Source organism: Quercus robur, chromosome 7 (assembly GCF_932294415.1).
Source record: "Quercus robur chromosome 7, dhQueRobu3.1, whole genome shotgun sequence".
NCBI classification, from domain to species: Eukaryota; Viridiplantae; Streptophyta; class Magnoliopsida; order Fagales; family Fagaceae; genus Quercus; species Quercus robur.
Genome location: NC_065540.1, coordinates 44,365,744 through 44,389,507, shown reverse-complemented (window position 1 = coordinate 44,389,507; position 23,764 = coordinate 44,365,744). Strand labels below are relative to the sequence as shown.

The following is a 23,764-nucleotide window of genomic DNA, read 5'->3' as shown; positions in this document are numbered from 1 at the left end:
CTTAAGGCCCACAGCTCTACCATGCAACTGTTGATGCACCCAAGAGGCCTTGCATAGCCTTTCAACCAATGCCCATCATGGTCCCTGATAATCCCGCCACCACCTGCACGACCAGTGGTACCAAGAGCAGACCCATCTGAATTAAGCTTCACCCATCCCATTGGAGGCTTCTCCCACCCCACTGCAATGACAGCTTTAGCTTTAGGCAACTTAACATTCAACCCAACAGAGAAATATTCAGCACTATCTTTAATGATTTTCTTGAAGCATGATCGATCCACCTTGCCTGTCCTAAAAATAAAATTATTTCTATGAAGCCATAAATTCCACACTCCCATGGGAAACAAAATCTTCCATGGAATGCCCATCCATCTGGATTTGATATCAGATTTACAGCTGGCTTCAAGCCATTCACTAATCGGTAAGTTAAAGGTTTCCCTCATACAATTCGGGAATTGAAGTTGCTGCCAAAAATCCTGAGCATACTCACAGCCCCTTAGCAGATGGTTACTCTGTATACTTGGCTTAGTCAAATAAAAGTTTCTATTTAAAAAAAAAAAAAAAAGACTTATTTTAATGAAGGTGGTATGGTGTTTTCAGTTAAACAGTGTTTGTATGCCGTTTTGATTTATATGCTTTACATCTACTCATTTAAGTCTCTTGGCCTTGATGTAAATCACGAGAAATTGGCTTACAGATGTAATTATGTATGGGTTTGATGAATAAAGAAGATTCGATGAATGCAATAAAGTAAAATTTTTAAAAAACTATAACTACACAAGGAAAATCCTTCACACTCTCTAATCTTACTGCTAGCATTTGCTAAGTTGTTTCTTTCACCAATCCGCATGAAAACTTGTTGTGTACACAAAAACCATGATTAGTATTAGTTCTATGTAACCCCACAATACCAATTATCTGAAAAAGCATTCTTATAGGGTGATAAATTATTTGTTAGGTTTGCGTTATTGCTATACATTCCTTGTTGGATTTATGTATAATGAATATGTGATTTGTGTTGATAATTATCTATATTGATATTTTTCTAAATAGATATGGGAAAGAAATGGATTCGTATAGTCAATGCCGAAATTGAGCCACAGCCACAGGACCCATCACATGGGTCATTAGGGCCTAATCAATCACAAGACACACTACCTCTTGATCAATCACTTGGCCCATCAGCTAATCGATCAAGTGCCCTATTAGTGCCTCAACCTCAAGCAGATGATAATTCAGATGAGGAATCTACAAATATAGAAGTTCAAATTACAGGTATTATGAAATTAAATAAATATTTTTTATTTTAGTCATTTTTTCACAAGAAAATCTTAATTAAAAGTATGCTTTTGTTGTTGACCACATTTTTTGGTTTTTTTGTTTTTTGTATAAATAGATCGTGCAGGTGTACGTAGCACACGTGGGATAACACGTATGTCTGAGACATGGAATTTAACTGATGGGAAAAAGGTTGAGTTGTCTTTTAATGGTTGTTTTCAGCTAGTTGAACGTGAAGGTATTATTTTTAATCGATTTGTGGGCACTGTTGCAAGAAAGCCAAATTTTTGTCCAATTAATTATCTTAATTGGCGTAAAGTACCTAATGACTACAAAGAAAAATGTTGGACTATTATTGAGGTATTAAAATTCTAGTACCAAAAGCTATATTTATTTCTAAAATTTTAAATGTTTCTTTCATGTGGTTACATTTTTTATTTTATTTATTTATTTTTTTTGTATTTGTGATTCAATCAAAATTTCACATTTCCAAAAATGAGGAAGAAAGAAAGATCATCAAACGTCTGACTTTAAAGGGTTTGGGTGAAAAGTGGAGGAATTGGAAGTGCGCCTTGAAAGCAAAGCATTATGATGAGTCAAAAACTGCAGCAAGGATAGTAGCTGAGGCCCCAAGTATAGTGAATCGCCAAGATTTTGCTACACTTGTAAACTTTTGGTTAAGTAGAGATGGACTGGTATAAATAACATTATCTTATACATTATGGCATCTAATGCTTTGGTAGAACACTTATTCATAAATACGAATGAAAGAAAAGTGAATTAACTTTAATTTTAATCAGTTTGTTTTTATGTTGAATGTAGGAACGTAGTAAGGTTGGTAAGAAAGCCAGTAAAAAGAAAAAAAGATGTACACACTGCAGGATCAAAATCTTATGCACAACATGTCTTTGATATGGAAATTACAAAGTTAGTACTTGGAAATAGTTTGTGTATTTTGCTTACATTCATTTGCATCCATTAAAATAATTAATATATTTGTAATGCAGTTCAAAAAAGATGGGCTTGCACCAAATCGAGGGAAGCTATATGTAAAGCTTCACAAAAAAAAGGATGGGATGCCAGTTAATGAGGGTGCAAGTGAGAAAATTGTATGTCATCATATTCTTTTAGTATAAGAACTTTATTTCTACCATTCTCCATTTTTTTTAAAAACAAAATTTATAATTATTATTCTGATTCTTAGGAAAAACTGAAAGAGTTAATGAGTCAAGAAGCTAGTGACTTGCCTGAAGGTGCAAATGGAAGTATAGCATGGTCTTCCATAGATGCGTTTTCTAAGGTAATGGGTAAAGAGAAACATGGTCGTGTGCAGGGTTTAGGATTCGGGCCAACTCCTTCTAACTGAAGTGGCTCAAAAAATAGCTGTTATGGAGGGATGAGGATAACTAGTGAAGAAGAGAGGTTGAAAGATGATAAGATACGTCGCTTGATAGATAAAGTATCAACCTTAGAAGATAAGTTGGCAATGGTTATGCAGCATATTCAAATCCCTGCTAATACTGATTTACAGGTTATAAATATGTGATATATTCTTTATGCTTTACATGTTTTGTTATGATTACTAAATTATGTTATTTTATATCTTTATATTATTGTTTTACTTCATAATTTAGGATAAAGATGTGGCTAGTGGTTCCCCTCATCAACAATCTCCATGGCATCCCTTTGCTGCAATTGATGAAATGGAAAACTGCAGTTAGTTTTATTTTATTGTATTTCTTTCTAATTGATAATTGATCAACTTTTTTATTTTTAATTTTTTAATTTTTGATTTACAATTCTCACCAGAAAGAAAACCACTTGATATTTCAAATGTTATTCAATAGAAGTATTGTAAATGGCAACATACTTTGTCTAATGGAGATATATTGTTTATGATATTACAGGAAAGATGACAATATATTGGAGAACTAAAGAGGTAGCATTGGAGCAATAAAGAGGAAGCATATTTCACTGTTATAGTGATTCTTGGGGATTAATGCTTTCAAAGGAGAATATTATGGCCTTTGTTTTTATTGTCACTTGCCTAATTAGTTTATGTTTGCTTGGGTACCAAACCATATTGTTTTTATTGTTATGTGTCTAGATCGCTATTTATTTTGGATTTAAAACAATATTATTTTCTGCAATTATTTTGTCCATGTGAGTTTTTAAATTCTGAATTTGAAACAATATTTTCTTAGCTATCACGACTAACCTGACTTATTATATGAGCAAGTTTATGTCATTTTATTTTCAAATTTTTTATTAGACTAATGCATAAATAGCATTATACGTGGTCCAATAGCTTGGAATTTATGATTTTCGTTATTAGTTGGTTTCATCATGCCTCAACTAGTGAAATTGTTTCTAAAAAAATGAAATTAACATATGGGTCTGATTGATCCTAATACATAAAAATTATTTGTTTCACCAAAAAAAAAAAAAAATTAAATTGCTTAGATAAAATGACACCTACATAAGCAAGAAGATTAATTGGTTCTTCAAAAGTTGGCAAATATCTTTTGGAAATAGAAGCCAAAAGCTAATATTTAAGTATTGTGAAAATAAGGAGAGAGCACCCTAGTGTATTCACACTTAACTAAAGCTATATAACATCACATATTTATATACTAGAGAAGGTCGGTTCATGCTTGTGACCTTGCTATACACAAACAACAACAATCCAAGTACTAATTGGATTTGGCAACCCAATCCTAATATTAATGGGACTAGGATTTAATGTGGTGCAATCACGCTCTTTGGGACGTTGCCAATATATAAATAAATAAATAAATATATATATATATATATTTATATATATATATATATATATTTATATATATATATTCTCACGCAATAGAATTCTACCACTAACTAAAGCCCTATAACATCACATATTTATATATTAGACAAGGCCGGTTCATGCTTGTGACCTTGTTGCTGTACACGAACAACAACAATCCAAGATTAGAGCCACAGACTTGTACAAAGTCAAAGCCAAAACCAAATAGAAAAAAAAAAAAATCCCTCTCTTTGGGGCGTTGCCTCTCCATATACATATATACTAAGCACTCTCAATCTCTCTTTCTCTTTGGGTGTTCTGATCTCTCCATCGAGGTAAATATTCTCTCATTCACGCTTTTGTTTTTGAAATTGTTTTGGCATATTTTGATTACAGATTTAGCTTCTTCCTTGGTTGTTTATTTCAATTTTGTTTATTATTGGTGTTTTTTTTTTTTTTTTTTTTTTTTTTTTTTTTTTTGTGTGTGTGGATCTTGGGTTTAACGTTTGTATACAAAGCTAATGTCTTTCTCTATATTTTTTTTGTAAAGATTTTATTTTATTTTGTGTCTGTGACTGTTTATGGTTTCTTTTCATTGTTTAGAATTCAAACCCAATAAAACTGAATGCAATTTTTCTCCAAAAAAAAAAAAAAAAAAAATCAAACCAAACCAATTTTTTTGGACGGTGCTTTGATGTATACTTATAAAAGATTGATTTTTTCATGAGGACAGCTTTGGTTTGCTTTTTATGTTTAAATATCCATCTGTTATAATTATTGAATTATAAAGTAAAAAAAAAAAAAAAAAAAATTCTCAATACTTCTACTTATCAATATGTTAGAAAATTTACACATAACTATTAGTGTTATAAAATATGTAGAAAAAAGTGTTTATTAAGTATTTATTTTAGAGAGTACTTATATTACATTAATTGTAATACATTCTAATACCATAATTTTGCAAATAATTTCTTTCAGATCTCACTTTTAATTGTTTTTCCATGGTTAGCGTAGTTTAATATATTCCAATTCACCTAGGTAGGTCAACAATGAAAAATGATTTGGTAGTCCAGATTAAACTAAACTAGACTTAGACAGTAATTGATGGTGCAAGTTTGTAATTTTTTGGGCAAAGATTTATCATGTTCCTACATTTAAAGGAGGTAGGCCTGATAGTGGAGCAAGTTTGTAATTTAATGTTTTTGTTTATGGCCTTATTAATTTAATTTCAGTTTGATTTAATTTTTCTTGTAGAGCAGTTGATACCAATGGATAAGAGCTGGATGAAAAAACCTAGGCATTCAAAAGAGTAGGTACAAGGGATTAACCACTTTTTGAAGTTTGCATCCAAAGTAAAGACTATGGATGGGATGATTTCATGTCCTTGTGAAAACTGTGTGAATTCAACTATGCTTGTTGTCAACACTGTATGAGATCACTTGGTATCTTTTGGATTTTGCAATGGTTATGAATGTTGGTTTTTCCATGGAGAACCCTTGACTACTACTACAACTTCTTGTGAAACTAGTACAAGTCATGTCCAAGAGACCTTGAATGCACAAGAATTCTTGAATTCACAAGACATTTCCATTGAATATGGTGATATACCTAATATGATGCATGATTTATTGCATGGCCACATAATGAATGAATCTAGAGATAATAATAATTCTTCAGAACCACCCAGAAGAAGTCCCAAATGTGCAACAATCTAGGCAAGGTCCTAATCAAGATGCGCAAAGGTTTTATAGTTTACTTAAAGATGCTGATCAACATTTGTATGAAGGGTGCAAGAATTTTAGCAAGTTGTCTGCCATTGTGCTTTTATATCAATTAAAGTGTCTTAATGGCTGGAGCAATAAGTCTTTTACAATGTTGGTCCAGATTTTGAAAGATATGCTTCCTTTGGATGCGAAGTTACCGAAAGACACATATGAGGCTAAGAAAATTATTAAGGATTTAGGACTAGGTTATGAGAAGATTGATGCATGTATAAATGATTGTATGTTATTTTGGAAAGAGAATGCCAATGATGAAGAGTGTAAAGTCTGTCATACTTCCAGGTGGGCAACAAATGAGAATGATAAGAAGAATAGTGGAAATGATAAGGAGAATAATGGGAAAGGTAAGGAGAATAGTAGGAAAGATAAGGATAATTTGATGAATGCTTCACTCAAGACAAGAAAGAAAAAAGCTGCTAAGGTTTTGCGTTGGTTTCCTTTAAAGCCAAGACTACAAAGGTTGTTTATGTCTCCCAAAACAGCTTCTTCAATGAAATGGCATGCTAAGGGTCACACAAATGATGGAATAATAAGACATCCCGCCGATTCTCTTGCTTGGAAAACATTTGACAATCATTATGTAGATTTCTCATCTGACCCTCGCAATGTTAGACTTGGATTAGCAGCTGACGGATTTAATCCTTTTGGGAATATGAGTACTAGTCATAGTACATGGCTGGTCGTTTTGATTCCATACAATCTACCTCCTTGGATGTGCATGAAAATATCTTCTTTCATGTTATCCTTACTTATACCTGGGCCAAGTTCACCTTTAAATGATATAGATGTGTATTTACAACCTTTAATAGAAGAATTGAAGGAATTGTGGGATGATGGAATATCAACTTATGACGTGTCTTCTAATGAGAATTTCAAGATGCATGCAGCATTGATTGGACGATAAATGATTTTCCTGCATATGATGATTTATCTAGTTGGAGCACTAAAGGGGCCTCTGTGTGTCCTTGTAATTTAAATACTCGATCTCAGTGGTTAAAATATGGAGGGGAATATTGTTATATGGGTCATCGAGGATTCTTGGAAGAAGATCACAGCTTCCGTAAAGGCTGTGTTTGGTTGCCGTAAAACGTTTTCCGAAAAATACATATTTTCCGGAAATGTTAATTTCTGGAAAAGGAAAATATTTCTGTGTGTTTGGTTGCATTTCAAAAAATTTTCCGGAAAATATTTTCTAGTGTTTGGAAAAGAAGAAAGGAAAACACAAATCAGAAAACACAACCCAGAACACATCCAGAAAACCCGCCGGCGCGATCGCGTTCGCGAGATCGCGATCTCGCCGGTGCGAACGATCGCGAAGGCGAGATCGACGAACGATCGCGATCGTCGACGATCGCGATCTCGCCGGCGCGATCGCGATCTCGCCGGCGCCAACGATCGCGAAGGCGAGATCGACGAACGATCGCGATCGTCGACGATCGCGATCGACGAACGCGCTCGTCGATCGCGCTCGTCGATCGACGAGAGACGAGCGCGCTCGTCGATCGCGCTCGTCGATCGACGAGAGACGATCGCGCTCGTCGATCGACGATCGCGATCGTGCACCGCGCCGCTCGTCGGCGCGGTGCGATCGTCGGACGAGCGGCGCGATCGTCGATCGCGCCGCTCGTCGGCGCGATCGTCCCTCTCTCTCTCTGATCTGGGCTCTCTCTTCTCTCTCTCTCTCTCTCTCTTTTTCCGGAAGTGAAATGAAGGGAAAATGAAGGCAGAAATCATTTTCCGTGGTCAAACGGAAAATTCGTGGTCAACCGGAAATGATTTTCCGGAAAATAACGTTTTCCGTGACAGCCAAACACCGAATTTTCCGGAAAATCATTTCCGGAATTAGTTTGAAGTCAATTCAAACGCACCCAAAGATAGAAATTTTTTTGATGGGACTGATGAAATGGAAAAAGCTCCTATTATACCATTTGGCATTGACATCATGGTGCAAACTGAAGGCATTAATTGTATTTTTGGGAAGAAAAAGACCAAAGTCCAAAAAAGAAAAAGAAAGAGAAAGGAAGACGTAGACCAAGAACCAAAAGGATGGAAGAAGAGAAGTATATTTTTTGAATTGCCTTATTGGGAGAATCACATGTTGCGGCATAATCTTGATGTGATGCATATAGAAAAAAATGTTACAGATAATGTACTTGGCACAATGCTAGAATTGCCACGCAAGACTAAGGATAACTTGATGTAACACCCCAAACCCATACCAAGGATTTAGATGCACTACCTGTCTTAGAAATACTCAACAATAATATAATGGAACAAAGCGTAATTAAATATCCACAAATAAACTTCAAATAATCAAAATCTTTCCTATGAAATCCATAAAACAAAAACTTTAACAATAAAGTCTCCAAATACAATCTCAAAGAGTTCCACAAACGCCAAAATTACTATCCTAAGAAAATATACTAAAACAATCCTTCAACTAACATAGCTCCAAAAGAAGTCTTCAATCTATGTCTCCAATGATCTACCACCAAAGATATTCCACTGCTCTAATCTGAAAGGGTGGAGAAAGGGGGGTGAGCTAGAAGCCCAATAAGAGATTACATAACATGAGTGTGTCTTTCAAAACAAAACATTAGTATCATTAACAAAATATAGTCTTTACAAAACAATTACTATATAGCTTTAACGGTAATATAATATATTCTATAAAACTGTTAGAAAGAAAACATTTACTATAACATTGTAATCAGTAAATAAAATAGTAACCACTTTAGTTAGCCAAAATACACTAAATGGGTAGAAACAATATATTATAACAACAAACAATCTTTTTCCACTTATAAAGATCAGTAACAATAAAATAGTAATTCGATATGGAAAACATTAAACATTAGCCAGACAAAGACATAAGCTGCTAAACACTCAGTGGGTGATTCCCATGGGGAACAATAACACTAACCTCAGAGAGGCAACACTGGCTCTAAAGAGCAAACAATAACACTGCACCACACCACAATAACACTACATCGGCCGAAGGCCAACACTTAACCCTGTGTTGGCAAAGGTTGCAGACTGTCTAACTAACTGTTTGAAAACATTCTTGACATGTACAATTTCATAATAATATACAATAAATAAATAAAATTCTGGTATATATTATGCATTTACAATGGTATAAGTTTTTGAAACTTCACTTTTGCAATTATATATATATATATATATATAAATATATTTTTACCAAAAATATATATATATATAAATATACACGTCTTGAGAGACGTCATGTTCTGTAGTCCACTTACCTCTAGTTGCTAATACTCGTAGTCTAGATCCAAAATCAAATGAGCTTTTCCTCCACACCTAAAAGTAAAGGAGTAACATAATTATATAACTAATCCACCTTGACGTATACCAAAAGGATGTAAGGGACACTTCCTAAAAATTTTATGCTTATAGATCATATTATCCCACCTTACATATACATGGCATCCAATAAGATTCCTACCCGTAAGACATAGAAAGGATGCTATAGGTTTACAAATTTATTTCTACCTGTAGGACCTAGTAACCTGTATCATGCAATGACAAAATCTAGAAACTTGAAACAATTAAATAGATTACAAAAGTTATGAAGCTAGCACCACCACCACCCATATACGTAAATCCCAACAACAAAACAACTACTAGCTTAACCTATGTAGGATGTGATGCTACTCCACGTACAAATATGAGGATATATTTCAAAATAAAATAAAATAATCCAAGTCTAAAATACACTTCCATTTTAACTTCCATTCCTAAGCAACTGTTAGTATCATTCCAATATTTTCAAGCAGCCTAGAGATGAAGCTTCCTTAATCAAATATGTTATCATTAAGGCGTGCATATATTGATGTTTACCTCAGTATAATGAATTTGCTGGCTGCCCCTAGCAGTTCCACGGCCTTGTATCCCTTCAATTTTGAGAAACCCTAATTCTCTTCTCTTAGTCTTTTATACGCTAACCACTCTCCCTTTCACGTGATTGACTTAAAAGACCCAGTATATAAACCTCTAAATAACACTCCTACTTGGGCTAAAACTCTAAAGAATTCCAATAATACTTAAACTCCTAATCCAAATAGGTTTTAGTCTCTTATCCTAGTCCTAAAGCAATAAGGAGACTAAAAATTTAATATGAATAATCCACAAAATAACTCTCACGTTACATCTTTTATTTATTTTCTTTGTAGATATCATAATATAAAATAATATCACCTTCACAATAAATTAAATAATTCATCAATTTCACTTTAGAAGCAATAAAATTAAATTTAAGTGAGGCGGGTGTTACACTTGAAGGCACGTCTTGACCTAAAAGATATGGGTATAAGACATACACTTCACCCAGAAAAAAGAGGAGATGATAAGACATATATGCCACAATCTTGTTTTACAATGGTTCCAAAAGAAAATGATAGTTTCTTGAGAGTTTTGAAGAAAATAAGAGTTCCAGATGGCTATGCTTCAAACATTTCATGTTGTATCCAACTTAAACAACGCAAAATTTCTGCTTTGAAGAGTCATGATAGTCACATTATAATGCAACAACTTCTTTCAATAGCAATAAGAGGAGCTTTACCAAAGAAAGTCAGTATGGCTTTAATAGATTTATCTTGTTACTTCAGAGAAGTATGTTCCAAAGTCCTACAAGTAGAAGATCTTGAGAAACTTGAGTCTCGAATTGCAATGACATTATGTGAATTGGAAAAAATATTCCCTCCTTCTTTCTTTACTATCGTGGTTCATTTAGTCATCCATTTAGCCACTGAAGCAAAAATTGCTGGACCAGTCCATTACTGGTGGATGTATCCCATTGAGAGGTAAGTCATAATTATTTAAATTTTTCAATGAAATCCATTATTCCACTATTGATCTTTTGTTTCTAAATAGGTATCTCTTAAGACTTAAGTCTTATGTGCGTAATAGAGCTCATCCAGAGGCCTCTATTGCTAAAGGATATATTGTAGAAGAGTGCTTAATATTCTGCTCGCGATATTTGGAATCCGTTGAGACAGTATTCAATAGATCCATTAGAAACGTTGATGATGCTACAGGAGCAATGTCGAATATTCAACTTGATTCAACTAAATGGGTACAAGCACATTGTTATGTTCTATTCAATTGCAATGAAATTATTCCATTTCACGAGTAAGTAATATTGATAAATATGATTCATATTTAAGCATGTTAATCAAATGATAACTCTTAATAATAACACATGCTACATTTGTTTATATAGGTTACACAAGGAACGAATAAAGAGCAAAATACGTCCACGTCGTGTACCAAAAGGAGTTATTAATAAGATCCATATGGAAGAGTTTTGTGACTGGTTTCGAAATTATGTAAGTAATTCATTACTAATAATTTTTAGCATACAATAGAAGTAGTATAAGGGTTACTTAGCTCATATTGATATATCATATATAATTTTAGGTTGTGGCCATGAGTAATACTGAGAAGGTGAAACTTACTAATAAAGTTAGATGGCTTGCTGAAGGACCCAATACTGAAGCTAGATGGATGAAACGATATGTTGTCAACGGTACTAAATTTCGAACTAAAGATTATGAGGAAAATAAGAAAACTCAAAACAGTGGAGTCAGTGTAGCAATAGAAGGAGGCATTACCTACTACGGTGTTTTGTCTGACATAATTGAATTGAATTATTATGATAATTTGAGATACATATTATTCAAATGTGATTGGGTTGACGTTGATGTAGGTAGGGGATATAAGATAAATGAATTTGGGTTCCCCCTTGTCAATTTTTCACATTTAATACATGTTGGGAAGAGAATGACAGATGACCCATTTATTTTGGCATCTCAAGCTTCACAAGTATATTATGTTGAAGATGAAAGAGACAAGGATTGGCTTGTTGTTGTCAAAACAAAACCAAGGGATGTATTCGACATTGGTAATGGCGATTTGAGTGATAATGATGTAAACATTTATTGTGATAATGAGCCATATGATATATTGATTGAAAATCCACCTAATAATGCGAATGACGACCTAAATTGGGCTCAAAATGATGTGGATGGAACCATAGTCGATACACCCCTTCCACTTGATGAAGAGAATTTTATGGATGATTCTAAGTCTGAAGAAGATTACTAGTCACAAGAGGGAACGCGTTTTATTGTTTTAGTGATTCTTGGTGATTAATGCTTTCAAGGGAGAATATTGTTTCATTGTAGCTTGCCTAATTAGTTTATCATTGCTTGAGTACCAGTCTATATTGTTTTTATTGTAATGTGTCTAGTGACTATTTTGGATTTGAAACAATAATATTGCTTGCAATATTTACTTTGTTAGTTTGAGTTTTTAAATTGTGGATTTAAAACAATATTGTCTCAACTACTAGGACTAACCTTTTTGCCAAGGTGTATGAGCCATTTTATTTTCAAAATTTTTATTAGACTAATACATAAATAGCATTATACCTGGTCCAATAGCTTGGAATTTATGCTCTTCTCATTTCTTTAGAGCTAGCTGAGTTCCCGCGCAATGGGTAGGGAAACTTATTATTAGTTTTTTCCAATATTTCAATAATTTAGCCAAGAATCTTGTAACTTAACTAGTTGCCACATTTCTAACAAAGATGTCCAAGGATCAAATCCCCCACCCCAACAATCGATGTATAAAAAAAATTGTTTCAATAATTTTTCCTGTAAAAAAATTGTAATATTTAGTTATTTTATATACAAAATAGAAAGACAGTAAGAATATTGTAGTGATTTGATTAGACTATATATATGTGTGTGTGTGTGTGTTTTCAAAATTGAAAATTGCATGATATAGTAGCTAATATAGACAAGCATGTTTCATGCCTACTAAAGAAAATGCAAATATCATTTAATTATTTTTTTTTACATTCTTGATTGTGTGTAACTAAATTTATTTTTTTCCTTTTTGTTGGACATTGTTTCAGTTGTTGCAAAACCAACTTAATTTGAGCAAGAATACCATATTTCAAACCAATTGTTTCTCACATATAAAAAAAATTCAATTGTTTCTAGTATAAATCTTAGAAAAATGATATTAAAATTTCATTATGCTTAAAATAAATAATATAACAAAATAAACATATTTATTCTATTAGTAATCTTTCTAATCACATAGAATAAATACTAAAATGTTAGTCCCCCCCCCCCCCCCTCACACACACACACACACACACACACACACACACATATATATATATATTACATGTCACTAAAATGAGTTAGGAAATTATGGTCTTCTCAATAGGTGTTTGACACCACACTAAGATTGCTGAGGATAAACATCTTCACAATTTAAACCAGTAGATAATAGTAGTACAATGGTTTGGGGGTATTTTTATCATTTAGTGATTTTAGGGAATTTTTTTTTTTTTTGGTTCATTGTAATCACTCCTAATGTATTTTGTAAATTTGGAGGTCTAGGGCTATATTGTTCATTTTGAAAATTTTAAAAATAGTTCTCTAGTTATGGACATTCTAGAGATATTTTGGTCATTTTATAATTCTAGGGGTATTTGTGTCATTCTGAGTATTTTAGGTGTATGATGATCTCATTAGGGTATTAGTTTTCTACATTGGAGTATAAAAATTAAAAAAACAAAAAACAAAAATGACTAAACTTTGTAGTTTTGTATTTAGAAAACACCTATAGAAGCACAAAAAATAAAGTATATTGTAGCAGTTGGGAAACCGTTGCCAAAAAAAAAAAAAAAAAAATTTGTAGTTTTGTATTTAGAAATCACCTATAGAAGCACAAAAAATAAATAATATTGTAGCAGTTGGGAAACCGCTGTAAAAAAAAAAAGTATATTATAGCGGTTACAAAAAAACCACGGCTACAAAGAGACTTATAGTAGCATCTAAAAATCTGCTACAATAAACCCATTATAGTAGCATTTTTTGTAAGTGCTACAAAAACGACCACTGTTATAACTCATATTTTTTGTAGCAACAGTCCTGAATTTCTCAAACTAAAGTTTCCACGTAAAATTCCACTGCCCTGAGCCTGAGTTACCAGATTTTCAGTTGTCTTCTTCAGTGCAAACTTGCTATGAACTGAAGAGATTCGAGTGAACCTGGTGAAACAAGCATTTGTGCCACTGAGGAGGCCGAGATAGAGAGAAAATCAATGCAAAACACAACCCTGGATGCTAGGTTTAACTTGGTAACAAGTGCAGGAGACAATGCCATGCATGGATGTCCAACACCAAAGATACAGAAGGTCATATTCTGGCTACTAGATCGCAAGGATTTCAAGAAGTACTTTTAGCCAAGAGTTGTATCACTAGGTCCTATCCATCATGGTATGCCAAAGTACCGGCTTGGAGAGAAGTATAAGCTTGTCTTGGCATATGATTTCATCAAAAGTAGCGGCAAGGGTGTAAGAGATTTATACAATAAGATTGAGGAGAAGATCAAAGAACTGAGGGAATGCTACGAGGTGGAGGTGACCAAGGACTATAATGATGAGTCCTTCGCTTGGCTTTTGTTCCTAGATGGCTGTGCAGTACTGCAATACTGCGCAACTCACAAAAAGTTCAAAGATTTGAATATAAAAATGGACTTTGTAGTCTTTGGACAACATGATATATTTTTGCTGGAGAACCAGCTTCCTTATCGTCTCCTCAAATGGTTGCTGAGCTTAAGTGAGATAAAAAAAGAGTTGGAGGACTCCATTAACATTTACTTTCCAAATCAAGAAAGTCTTCATTCACAAGAGAAGCCAAAAGAACTAAGGATATCAGTGGATGGAGATCCCATCCATCTTCTTGACCTTCGGAGGACAACTCTATTGGGTAAACCACAACCAGTTTCTGATATCTTCCAAACTAGACAAGAGTTTAAAGAATTGCAACCTTATCTCAAACTGCAGGGGCTTAAAAGCGTTGGTATTCATTTGAAACCAAGTAGGAATAGTTGCTTGAGAAACATCTCTTTTGAAAATTCCTTTATGGACGCCTTTACCTACCTCCAATCACTATTGATGACACAACGAAATCAAAGTTCTTGAACTTGATAGCCTATGAGATGTGTCTTGTTATTAGTATTGATACACTATGTTGAATATGCTAGTATAGATGTGGAAGTGAAAGCATAAAGTATAGAACACAGTAACACACGGGAGTTACGTGGTTCAGCCTAACGGCTTACATCCATAGAGGAAACCCTAAAGGGCTACATCAATAATATATTAGAGTGTAGTACAAATCCTATGTTACAATGAATCATAACATGTGTATATATAGTAGACTAAACCCCAGACTAATAGACTTCTAGTACAAGTAGGAGACTTGGCTTGCACACAAAGTAGAATTAGGCTTGGACTTATGCTAATGGGCTAATATATCTCTAACACCCCCTCTCAAACTCAAAATGGAAACTTGATGAAATCTTGAGATTTGATAAGGTTGAGAAGATCCCTTGAATGAAGTTTGGCTCTGTGACGGTAGTTTGAGGAAGGCAATGGTCTTGTAGTGTTGATGCGACTTCTAACGATGGCATGATTATACTGGAGAATTTTGATGGTAGCAGTAAGAAGTCAAAGAAGATGAACACAGCGAAAAAAACATTGAGGAAGACAAAGATTGCTCTTAAATATACCACAAGGACAGAAAACCATGGCCACTAAAAGGTGGCTCTGATACCATGTTAAATATTAGTATTGATACATCATGTTGAATATGTTAGTATAGATGCGGAAGCGAAAGCATAAAGTATAGAACACGAAAACACACGGGAGTTACGTGGTTCAGCCTAACGGCCTACATCCATAGAAGAAATCCTAAATGGCTACATCAATAATATATTAGAATGTAGTACAAATCCTGTATTACAATGAATCATAACATGTATATATATAGTAAACTAAACCCTATACTAATAAACTTCTAGTACAAGGAGGAGACTTGGCTTGCACACAAAGTAGAATTAGGCTTGGACTTATATTAATGGGCTAATATATCTAACATGTCTGAACTTCTAAAATGACTATGGAGTCACCTCTTACATATGCTTCCTTGATGAACTAATTGATGAAGCCAAAGATGTTATGGATCTCAGGAAAGCTGTATACTATACCACTTCCTTTCCAGCGATGAAGAAGTGGCTCAACTCTTCAATGACATATCTAAGGACTAGGCAGCTAACGCTGAAATATATATTGACGTCAAATCCCAAATTCACAAACACTTCTTGAACGAATTTCATCGCTTGACGTTTCAATTTATGCACGATCATTTTAGCGCCCCTTGGACGATGATAACTTTCTTTTTTCTCAATTTCAGCACTTGTTCTAAGTATTCTACAGACAATTTCCGCAGACAGGTGGTCATGACTTCTATCTGTTAGAGATAAAAATGTCAGTATGTATGTGAAATATTTTAATGTGTCATAGTGGGAGGATTACACATGTATGGGATAAAATTTGGAGATGAGTATTTTATAAAAGGCTAATTATTGTTCCATATTTTATGTTTTTTTAATAAAATTTTTGGCATATTTAATGATTTTACTTTGTAATTAAGGTTCCTTATTTTGTTTAGACCTAAAAGTTTTTCCATTGATCATGTAAAATGTTTCGCCTGAACCGAATGAATGAGCTAGACACGTAGCAACAACAATGTCAAAAAAGATTTATTACATGTACGTAGGCCTACATACATGTACACTAAAATTCAATTTTTCTATAAAACTAATTCAGTGTCCAACAGCTGAGAGCTGATCATAGGCCAATCTTCAATAAATCAATAGCTAAAAGAAAATTCCCACCTAGAAAATTACCAACCTTTAGAAAAGTACAAAAGTTTAAATATTCTAATTGCCAAATCCTAATATTTTTCTCACGTGCACAAGATTGACAATAGTCCAAACTCTTGCAACTCCTCAAAATTTTGAAATAGAGAAAGAAGAGGTGAGCTCGACAGCTTAGTTGATGCAAAAATATTACAAAACTCTTCAAATAAAACAACGAATATTTAAAGAGCTTACGAGCAAGTGTATGGTAATAATACGTTTTAGAGAGCTTACGAGCTAGATATTCTATGGTAGAGATACGAGCAAGTGTATGGGAGAGATACGAAATAGATAGTATTTTTTTTTTGCTGAAGAATTAGATAGTATTTGGGTAGCATGTGTATGGTAATAATATGTTTTAGAGAGCCTACGAGCTAGGGTTAATTATTTAAAGACTAACAAAATTCCTAACATTCGTAACTTGCCCTATAATTTAGGACTTAAACATTAGTGCTCCCTTATCTATTGTCTTGCCATCACTCACAATTCCATATCACTAAATAGAAGGAACATTTGGACAACTGTATGTATGTTTAACCACGTCAAACTCACAAAGCCATACGTGACCAAACGTGCAATTTCCGTTATGTTAACGTGTAATAAGCTTGTATGCACACTTTATTTGTTTTATTTAGTACACATACTTGTACAATACACTTGCCTACTGTATAAAAACACTTTTGTATATGTTATTACTTAGGTAATACAATACTACTCATTTAGTATTTTGACACCCATTATTTGTAAATTTTTAATTAATAATGTTAGGTTTTAAAGACTTAGGAACTTATGTATTTAGAACTCTAATGTGTATTGTTGGCAAATCATGATCAAAACAAGATGTTTAGTCGTGTTTAGACTTGCTCAAAGTTGTGTCATTTATATAAAGTTGGATTTAAGTTGTTGCAGAATTAAAAGTGTAATTCGGCCTGGTTCGATCGATCGAAGCTTAGGCTCGATCAATTGAAATTCGGGCAGAATGCGTTTTCTGCAGAATTCCAACCCATCCCTAGTTTTATTTAAAACGTTTAGGGTTTTGTATTTTTTCCCTAGGTATATAAGGAAAACCCTAGCCACGTTTTAGTATTGCTCATATTGCTGTTTGTGTAAATCTCTTGTGAGATCTGTGAGAAGCTTTCCTTTACACAAACTTAGGATTATCAAGAAGGAGATTCGTTCAAGAACTTGATGATCATTCAGTTGCTGCCATAAGAACTTAAAGAAACACAAGCAGGTGTGCTTGTACTTGCTGGTGAATCTAAGAAAGAAGGAGTCCGTGGTTTTGGAGCTTGCACGTGGTCGTGTCAGTAAGTTTCTACTGGTGGGTAACAATAGGATGTTAGTGGTCTAAGTCCTGTTGAACAACTTCAATTCTTTCATAGTGGATTTAGGTTTACCTTGAGGATAGCTAGGTTAAATCCTCCCCAGGTTTTTACCGGTTTGGTTTCCTAGGTGATCATATCATTGTGTTATTTATCCTTCCGCTGCTTTGCATGATATGATTGTTTGATTGTGATAACCTAGATTTGGAATTTGGACTAAGTAATAACTTGGCAAATTACCTAGGTTAATTCAATTGTGTTATGGGTGTGTGTGAAATAAGAATGCCATTCCAATAAAGAATGATCTTAAGCTGCTTGTGTTTGAACTTGCAACATTGTCCTGGAATGGCAAGGAAGAACCAAAAAAATAATGAACTTTATGGAGAAAATTACTTACAAACTCAGTTTCTAAGTTCAACTTCCAAAGTTGCTAGATATTTGAGAAGTTTAAAAAATGCAAGGATTTGGCTACTAATTCAGTTCAGAGGACTAAAAAATCTTGCTCAACAAAAGGACAATAATAGAGCTATCAAAAAAGAACCGAAGTTAAAACAAACACAAACCCAAACAATTTTGCAACCATCTAATAAGCTTTCTATATAAAAAAAAAAAACAAAACAAAACAAATTTGCAACTATTAGATAAAATAAAAAATGCAGAAAAATTCAACAGATGCAATACCCATCAAAATCATCAATAGTTTAAAAAAGAAAAGGCAATACCTCAAATTGCCTTGCGTTCGAGGGCTCGACAACTCAAAATCCAAGATCTCTTCCTTTGGCACTACTGCTTTCTCAGCATTAGGATTCGGGGAAACCTATAGAATATCAAGCATGTGATTATGTGAATATACAAATGCATTCAACTATCTCTAAGGACCAAAATTATCACAAAAACTTAGACACATACTGATAATTCTTTGGATATCAGTAGGTTGATGAGACTCGAACGGTGATCTTTGGGCTAGATCCTGTAACACAAAGAACACTGAATCAGAGGGGACCGGTGGAGACCGGCCAAAAGTCCTCCGATGATGAAGTTAGTTACTTTTGAACTCTCTGTAAGGAAGGAGTATTTTCTTAAGATAAAATTGTCTGAATGCCTTACCCTTCATCGAAGAATCCTTATATAGTATGGGTGGAACGGTTATCTGTTTAGTAACCATTCCCAATGTCGAGGAGTCCGGAGAATTGGGGGTAACTTCCATAACCGCTATGGAAGTTACATAGGTTGGACGGGCCATTCCATGGTGAACTCGTCCATCATTTATTAAAGACGGACGAGACCATCTTGGACGGCTTGCCCTTGCCTGAATGATGATGAGTAAGATTCCCATGAGGTCTCGTCCGTCCATAGACGGACGAGATTAGCCAGAACGCTTGGAACAATCACTTCGCCTATTTGATTTGTCGTAGCTTGTCTTTCGTTAGACGGGACATATGGACGAGTTATGGAGTTGGATGTTTTCTGTGACACCATCAGTTGCCCCCTCGTCCATGTGAGTCGTCCAAGAGTTGGGTGAACTGCCGACACATCCTTGGACGTATATATAATTGGTTAATAAATCAATGCACCACGTGTCATTTTTTCATTGGCGACTGTTCCTGTCGATTTAGTTTTCCGAGGTAGATGCCACGTGTCGTTTTCGTATTGGTAGAGTCATTTCAAATGCCCAGGTCAGCATCCTATAAATAGTGGAATGCCTCCCTTAACCCTTCTCATTTCAGAGATTTTCTTCCTTGACATCCTTCGTCTAGAGCCTCGTCTAGGAGTTCCTCTGCGTCTAGAGTCTTCTTCCATCTAGAGCTAGGTATTCTTCTTCTCTCCGTCTTTAGGTTCTAAGTTTCTTGTCAAAAATGTCTGTTGCTTCTTCGTCCACTGATAGCCTTAATAAGGCTATAGACGAGTATTATGAGGACAGTAGTGATAGGTCTAGTTCTAGCAGTGCTAGTGATGATAGTGGAGGAGGCACAGATGAGAATTACTCTTCTGGGGCCCCTGGGATCCCTATCGAGGTCGTCCAAGAGCAACTTAGGAGAGCTTCTGGCTCTCAAGCTGGCTCTCCGTCCAGCGTGCCTCCGTCCAATCCGACGGACGAGGAGGAGACCGTCTTTAGTTGCGCTGTAGGCGTCCATTCTAAGACGGATGAACAAAGATTAAACAATCTTAAATCTTGGTATCAGATTCCGGACGAGTTTAACCCTAGGCTGCCCGTCCGTGGAGAGTGGTGTTGTGACCCACGTTTTGGAATAGGCGTCTATGAATCTTATTTCCTAGGTGGCCTTAGGTTTCCTTTAAATGCCTTCGCTAGAGAGCTGTTAGTCAAGTTAGGTTTAGGTGTCTGTCAGTTTAATCCTAATGCGTGGAGATTAGTTATCTCCATGAAAATTTTGTGGAGGGAAGTTTTTGGTGGGGACCGTCCTCTTACTGTGGACGAGTTTCTTTATTGTTATAAACCTTCTGCAATAAATCAATCTGAGGGTTTTTATCAGTTCACTGCTAGGGGGAATGATTGTAGGTTAATCAAGTCCCTAGCTTCGTCTGATAGGAAGTGGAAGACGGAATTCATCTTTGTCTCAGGCTTCTGGGCAGGGAACCCTGTGGACATTGGCAGGGATCCCTTTCCTCCTTACACTGGGGACTTAGGGAACCTTCGTCCAGAAGGTACGTCCCTTCCCCTTGTTTATTTTTATCCTTTTTTCTATTTGATTCGTTTACAATTTCTAACCTTTATTTACTCATTGTGTTGTAGCTGCTAAACGTCTGTCTTTGAGCAAATTCCATCGTGACCGCGTCCACAGGACTCGTCTTCATACAAACAGGAGCTTTCGTTCTCTTGTCACTCTTAGACATCTAGCCAAGTGGGGTTTAGGTCCTGAGCCGTCAGACGAAGCTATTGCACACGAGGTTACTGTGCGCAAAAGTAAGTTTTCAGCTAAGTTTAAGTTTTTTTTTTTTTTTTTTTTTAAGTGTACATTCCTGATCTGTTTGTTATCTCGTTTTAGGAATGTCAAAAATGAAAGAAAACAAAGGGAAAGAGGTCGTAGGTGAGGGGAAACGTCCTGAGGCTCAGGCCCAGGATCGTCCTGAGGTTCAGGTACGTCCAATGGCTGGGGACAAAAGGAAGTTCTTGCCAAAGAACATTGATTTGGAAGGGCTCCCTAGTCGTTGAGACAAAAGAGTTAAGCAGGGCTCGTCCAAGGTGGTTAAGTCCAAACCTTCACAGTCTCAGCCTTCCATTCAGGTAGTTGATGTGGACTCGTCCACTCTGGTTGAGTCCACTCCGTCCAAGACTCCTCCGCCCAGAACTCCTTTGTCCAAGCCAACTGCGAATGGCTCGTCCCAGCCTTCTACGAACATCATTGAAAATGAGGATCTGGCTTGGGAACGTTTTCAGTTGGCGGTCCTGGACGAGGACATAAACATGTGTTATAACATGGGCTTGAAGGAGTTTGAGCATTCTGGCGTCCATGACCTCTTTAAGGGAGGCATTCCACTATTTATAGGATGCTGACCTGGGCATTTGAAACGACTCTACCAATACGAAAACGACACGTGGCATCTACCTCGGAAAACTTAATCGACGGGAATAGTCGCCAATGAAAAAATGACACGTGGTGCATTGATTTATTAACCAATTATATATACGTCCAAGGACGTGTCGGCAGTTCACCCAACTCTTGGACGACCCACATGGACGAGGGGGCAACTGATGGTGTCACAGAAAACATCCAACTCCATAACTCGTCCATATGTCTCGTCCAACGAAAGACAAGCTACGACAAATCAAATAGGCGAAGTAATTGTTCCAAGCGTTCTGGCTAATCCCGTCCGTCTATGGACGGACGAGACCTCATGGGAATCTTACTCATCATCATTCAGGCAAGGGCAAGCTGTAACACCTCGACCCAATTTTTATAATTAAACTATGTGTTTAAGTGGTTAAGTGTTATTAATATTTTAAGCCACTTACTTACAAAGCATTTAATAAATATATTATTTTATAATGTCATTGAATAAGAATTTTAAAGATTATAAATAATTGAAATGGCTATTTGTATTATAAGTACATATTTAGTATGTGCAAAACTATATTTAGTGGTTAAGTTATGAGATATATATATATATATATATTTATAGTTGTTGGTGTTTTAACTATGTATGATGCATGAGATATTATAGAACATATATGCTCTTTTAATGTGATGGATATAACTTTATAAAGGTAAGGATATATATGTGTGTGTGTGTAAAGTGATATTATTATTTGTAAATGAGTGTGAATGCAAAGAAAAAACTAAGTGTGAATGCAAAGAATATATATATATATATATATAAAAGTGTGAATGCAAGAAAGTTGAAAGTGGGTGGGATATTTCTTTCCCTAGCCATACACGTATCCACCCCAATTTTTCCACCTCTCTTATCTGATTTTGCTGCCCCAAAAGTCTTCACACTTTTCTCATTTTCTTGGCTGCATCAGATCAGAAGTCCAGCCCCTCTCTCTCTACTCCTTTTCCTCTTTCTTTGTTCTTCTTTCTCTCTTCTTCTGTCGCTTCTACACGGCTAGACATGGCAAAACGGGTCAGAATTTTCTGACCCGACCCGACCCGACCCGAAAAATACCCGACCCGAACCCGATTTTTTTGACCCGAAGCAAAAACGGGTTGACCCGTGACCCGACCCGTGTTTTGTGCGGGTCAACCCGACCCGACCCGCGACCCGACCCGAACCCGAACCATTTTTTTAAAACTTTTTTTTTTTGGTAAAAAAAATAGTGAAATTAAGACAATATTGGTTTAATTGTTTATTGTGAGTTTTAAGGAAAAAATTGATACATTTACATAACTGCATGCAAATTAATTGAAAAATAAATGGTTGAGCATTCTGTAATGAGTAAAGATTTTTAGATATCAAATAGCAAAGTACATGCCAAGATAATCTAGTTACAGTAAAGTTAAAAACATATTTAAAATTGTAGATATGTGTGAGACACATTCACGAGTGTGAAAATAGTAAAGCCAAAGTATCAAATTAACATAAATTATGAATGCTTAGATCTATTTTTTAACAATTTATGTTCAAAATAAACGGCTTTTCAAAATAAATTATGATATTTCCTAAAGTGTGTGCTGCTTAACAATGATATGATCTTCATAAAAGAGACTAGGTATAAATAAGTAAGCAATCAAACTTTAATGTATATCTCAAATTGAAATAGAGTGTCAACCACAATTGATAATAGATTATAAAATTAATTTTTAAAATTGTAACTTTCTTATATGTTTTTATTCTTTATCAAATGAGTTATCCAATAAGTCATTTGTAATTTTTTTTTTTTTGGAATGTTGATATTGTGTAAAAATAAAACTTGTATATTTGTTTTACTTATCTTTGTGTTGTTTTGTTTTAGATAGCAATATTAGGATTTGTATAATTTTAAAATTATTGAATAAATGTTAATAAGTTTAACTGAGTTTATTCTTGATATAAGTAGTGAATGCAAAATAATGCATTTTACATCAAGTAATATGTTGCATAACTATCCAAATGGCAAATACATATTGTTTTCTTTATAAAAAAAATAAAAAATAAAAAAAATAAAAAATTTCATGTGAAAAATACGGGTCAACCCAACCCAACCCGACCCGACCCGCAACCCGATTGACCCGAACCCGATTTCAACCCGCTTAAAATGACCCGTTTTTGACCCGTGACCCGTTTGACCCGTGACCCGATTGACCCGACCCGAACCCGACCCGACCCGCCCGTTTTGCCATGTCTATACAC

General features: G+C 35.0%; 3 protein-coding genes and 1 pseudogene across 3 annotated transcripts; all 4 read left to right on the top strand.

Annotated features, from left to right (window-relative positions):
• The first annotated feature begins 336 nt into the window (after positions 1 to 336).
• LOC126691483 (uncharacterized) lies at positions 337 to 1,979 on the top strand. The gene is made up of 4 exons (XM_050386522.1): positions 337 to 421; positions 1,054 to 1,275; positions 1,397 to 1,638; positions 1,830 to 1,979. Exons 1-4 carry the CDS (start codon positions 337 to 339, stop codon positions 1,977 to 1,979), a joined length of 699 nt encoding a protein of 232 aa, XP_050242479.1.
• A 2,317-nt stretch (positions 1,980 to 4,296) lies between these two features.
• On the top strand, positions 4,297 to 6,791 carry LOC126690929 (uncharacterized). The gene is made up of 2 exons (XM_050386033.1): positions 4,297 to 4,398; positions 5,323 to 6,791. The coding sequence occupies exon 2, from the start codon at positions 5,711 to 5,713 to the stop codon at positions 6,746 to 6,748; it is 1,038 nt and encodes a 345-aa protein (XP_050241990.1). The 5' UTR covers positions 4,297 to 4,398; positions 5,323 to 5,710; the 3' UTR covers positions 6,749 to 6,791.
• A 3,356-nt stretch (positions 6,792 to 10,147) lies between these two features.
• On the top strand, positions 10,148 to 11,973 carry LOC126691482 (uncharacterized). Its single transcript, XM_050386521.1, has 4 exons — positions 10,148 to 10,670; positions 10,741 to 10,998; positions 11,090 to 11,195; positions 11,287 to 11,973. Exons 1-4 carry the CDS (start codon positions 10,171 to 10,173, stop codon positions 11,971 to 11,973), a joined length of 1,551 nt encoding a protein of 516 aa, XP_050242478.1. The 5' UTR covers positions 10,148 to 10,170.
• Positions 11,974 to 13,989: 2,016 nt separating this feature from the next.
• On the top strand, positions 13,990 to 15,998 carry LOC126691481 (putative UPF0481 protein At3g02645; annotated as a pseudogene).
• Positions 15,999 to 23,764: the final 7,766 nt, after the last annotated feature.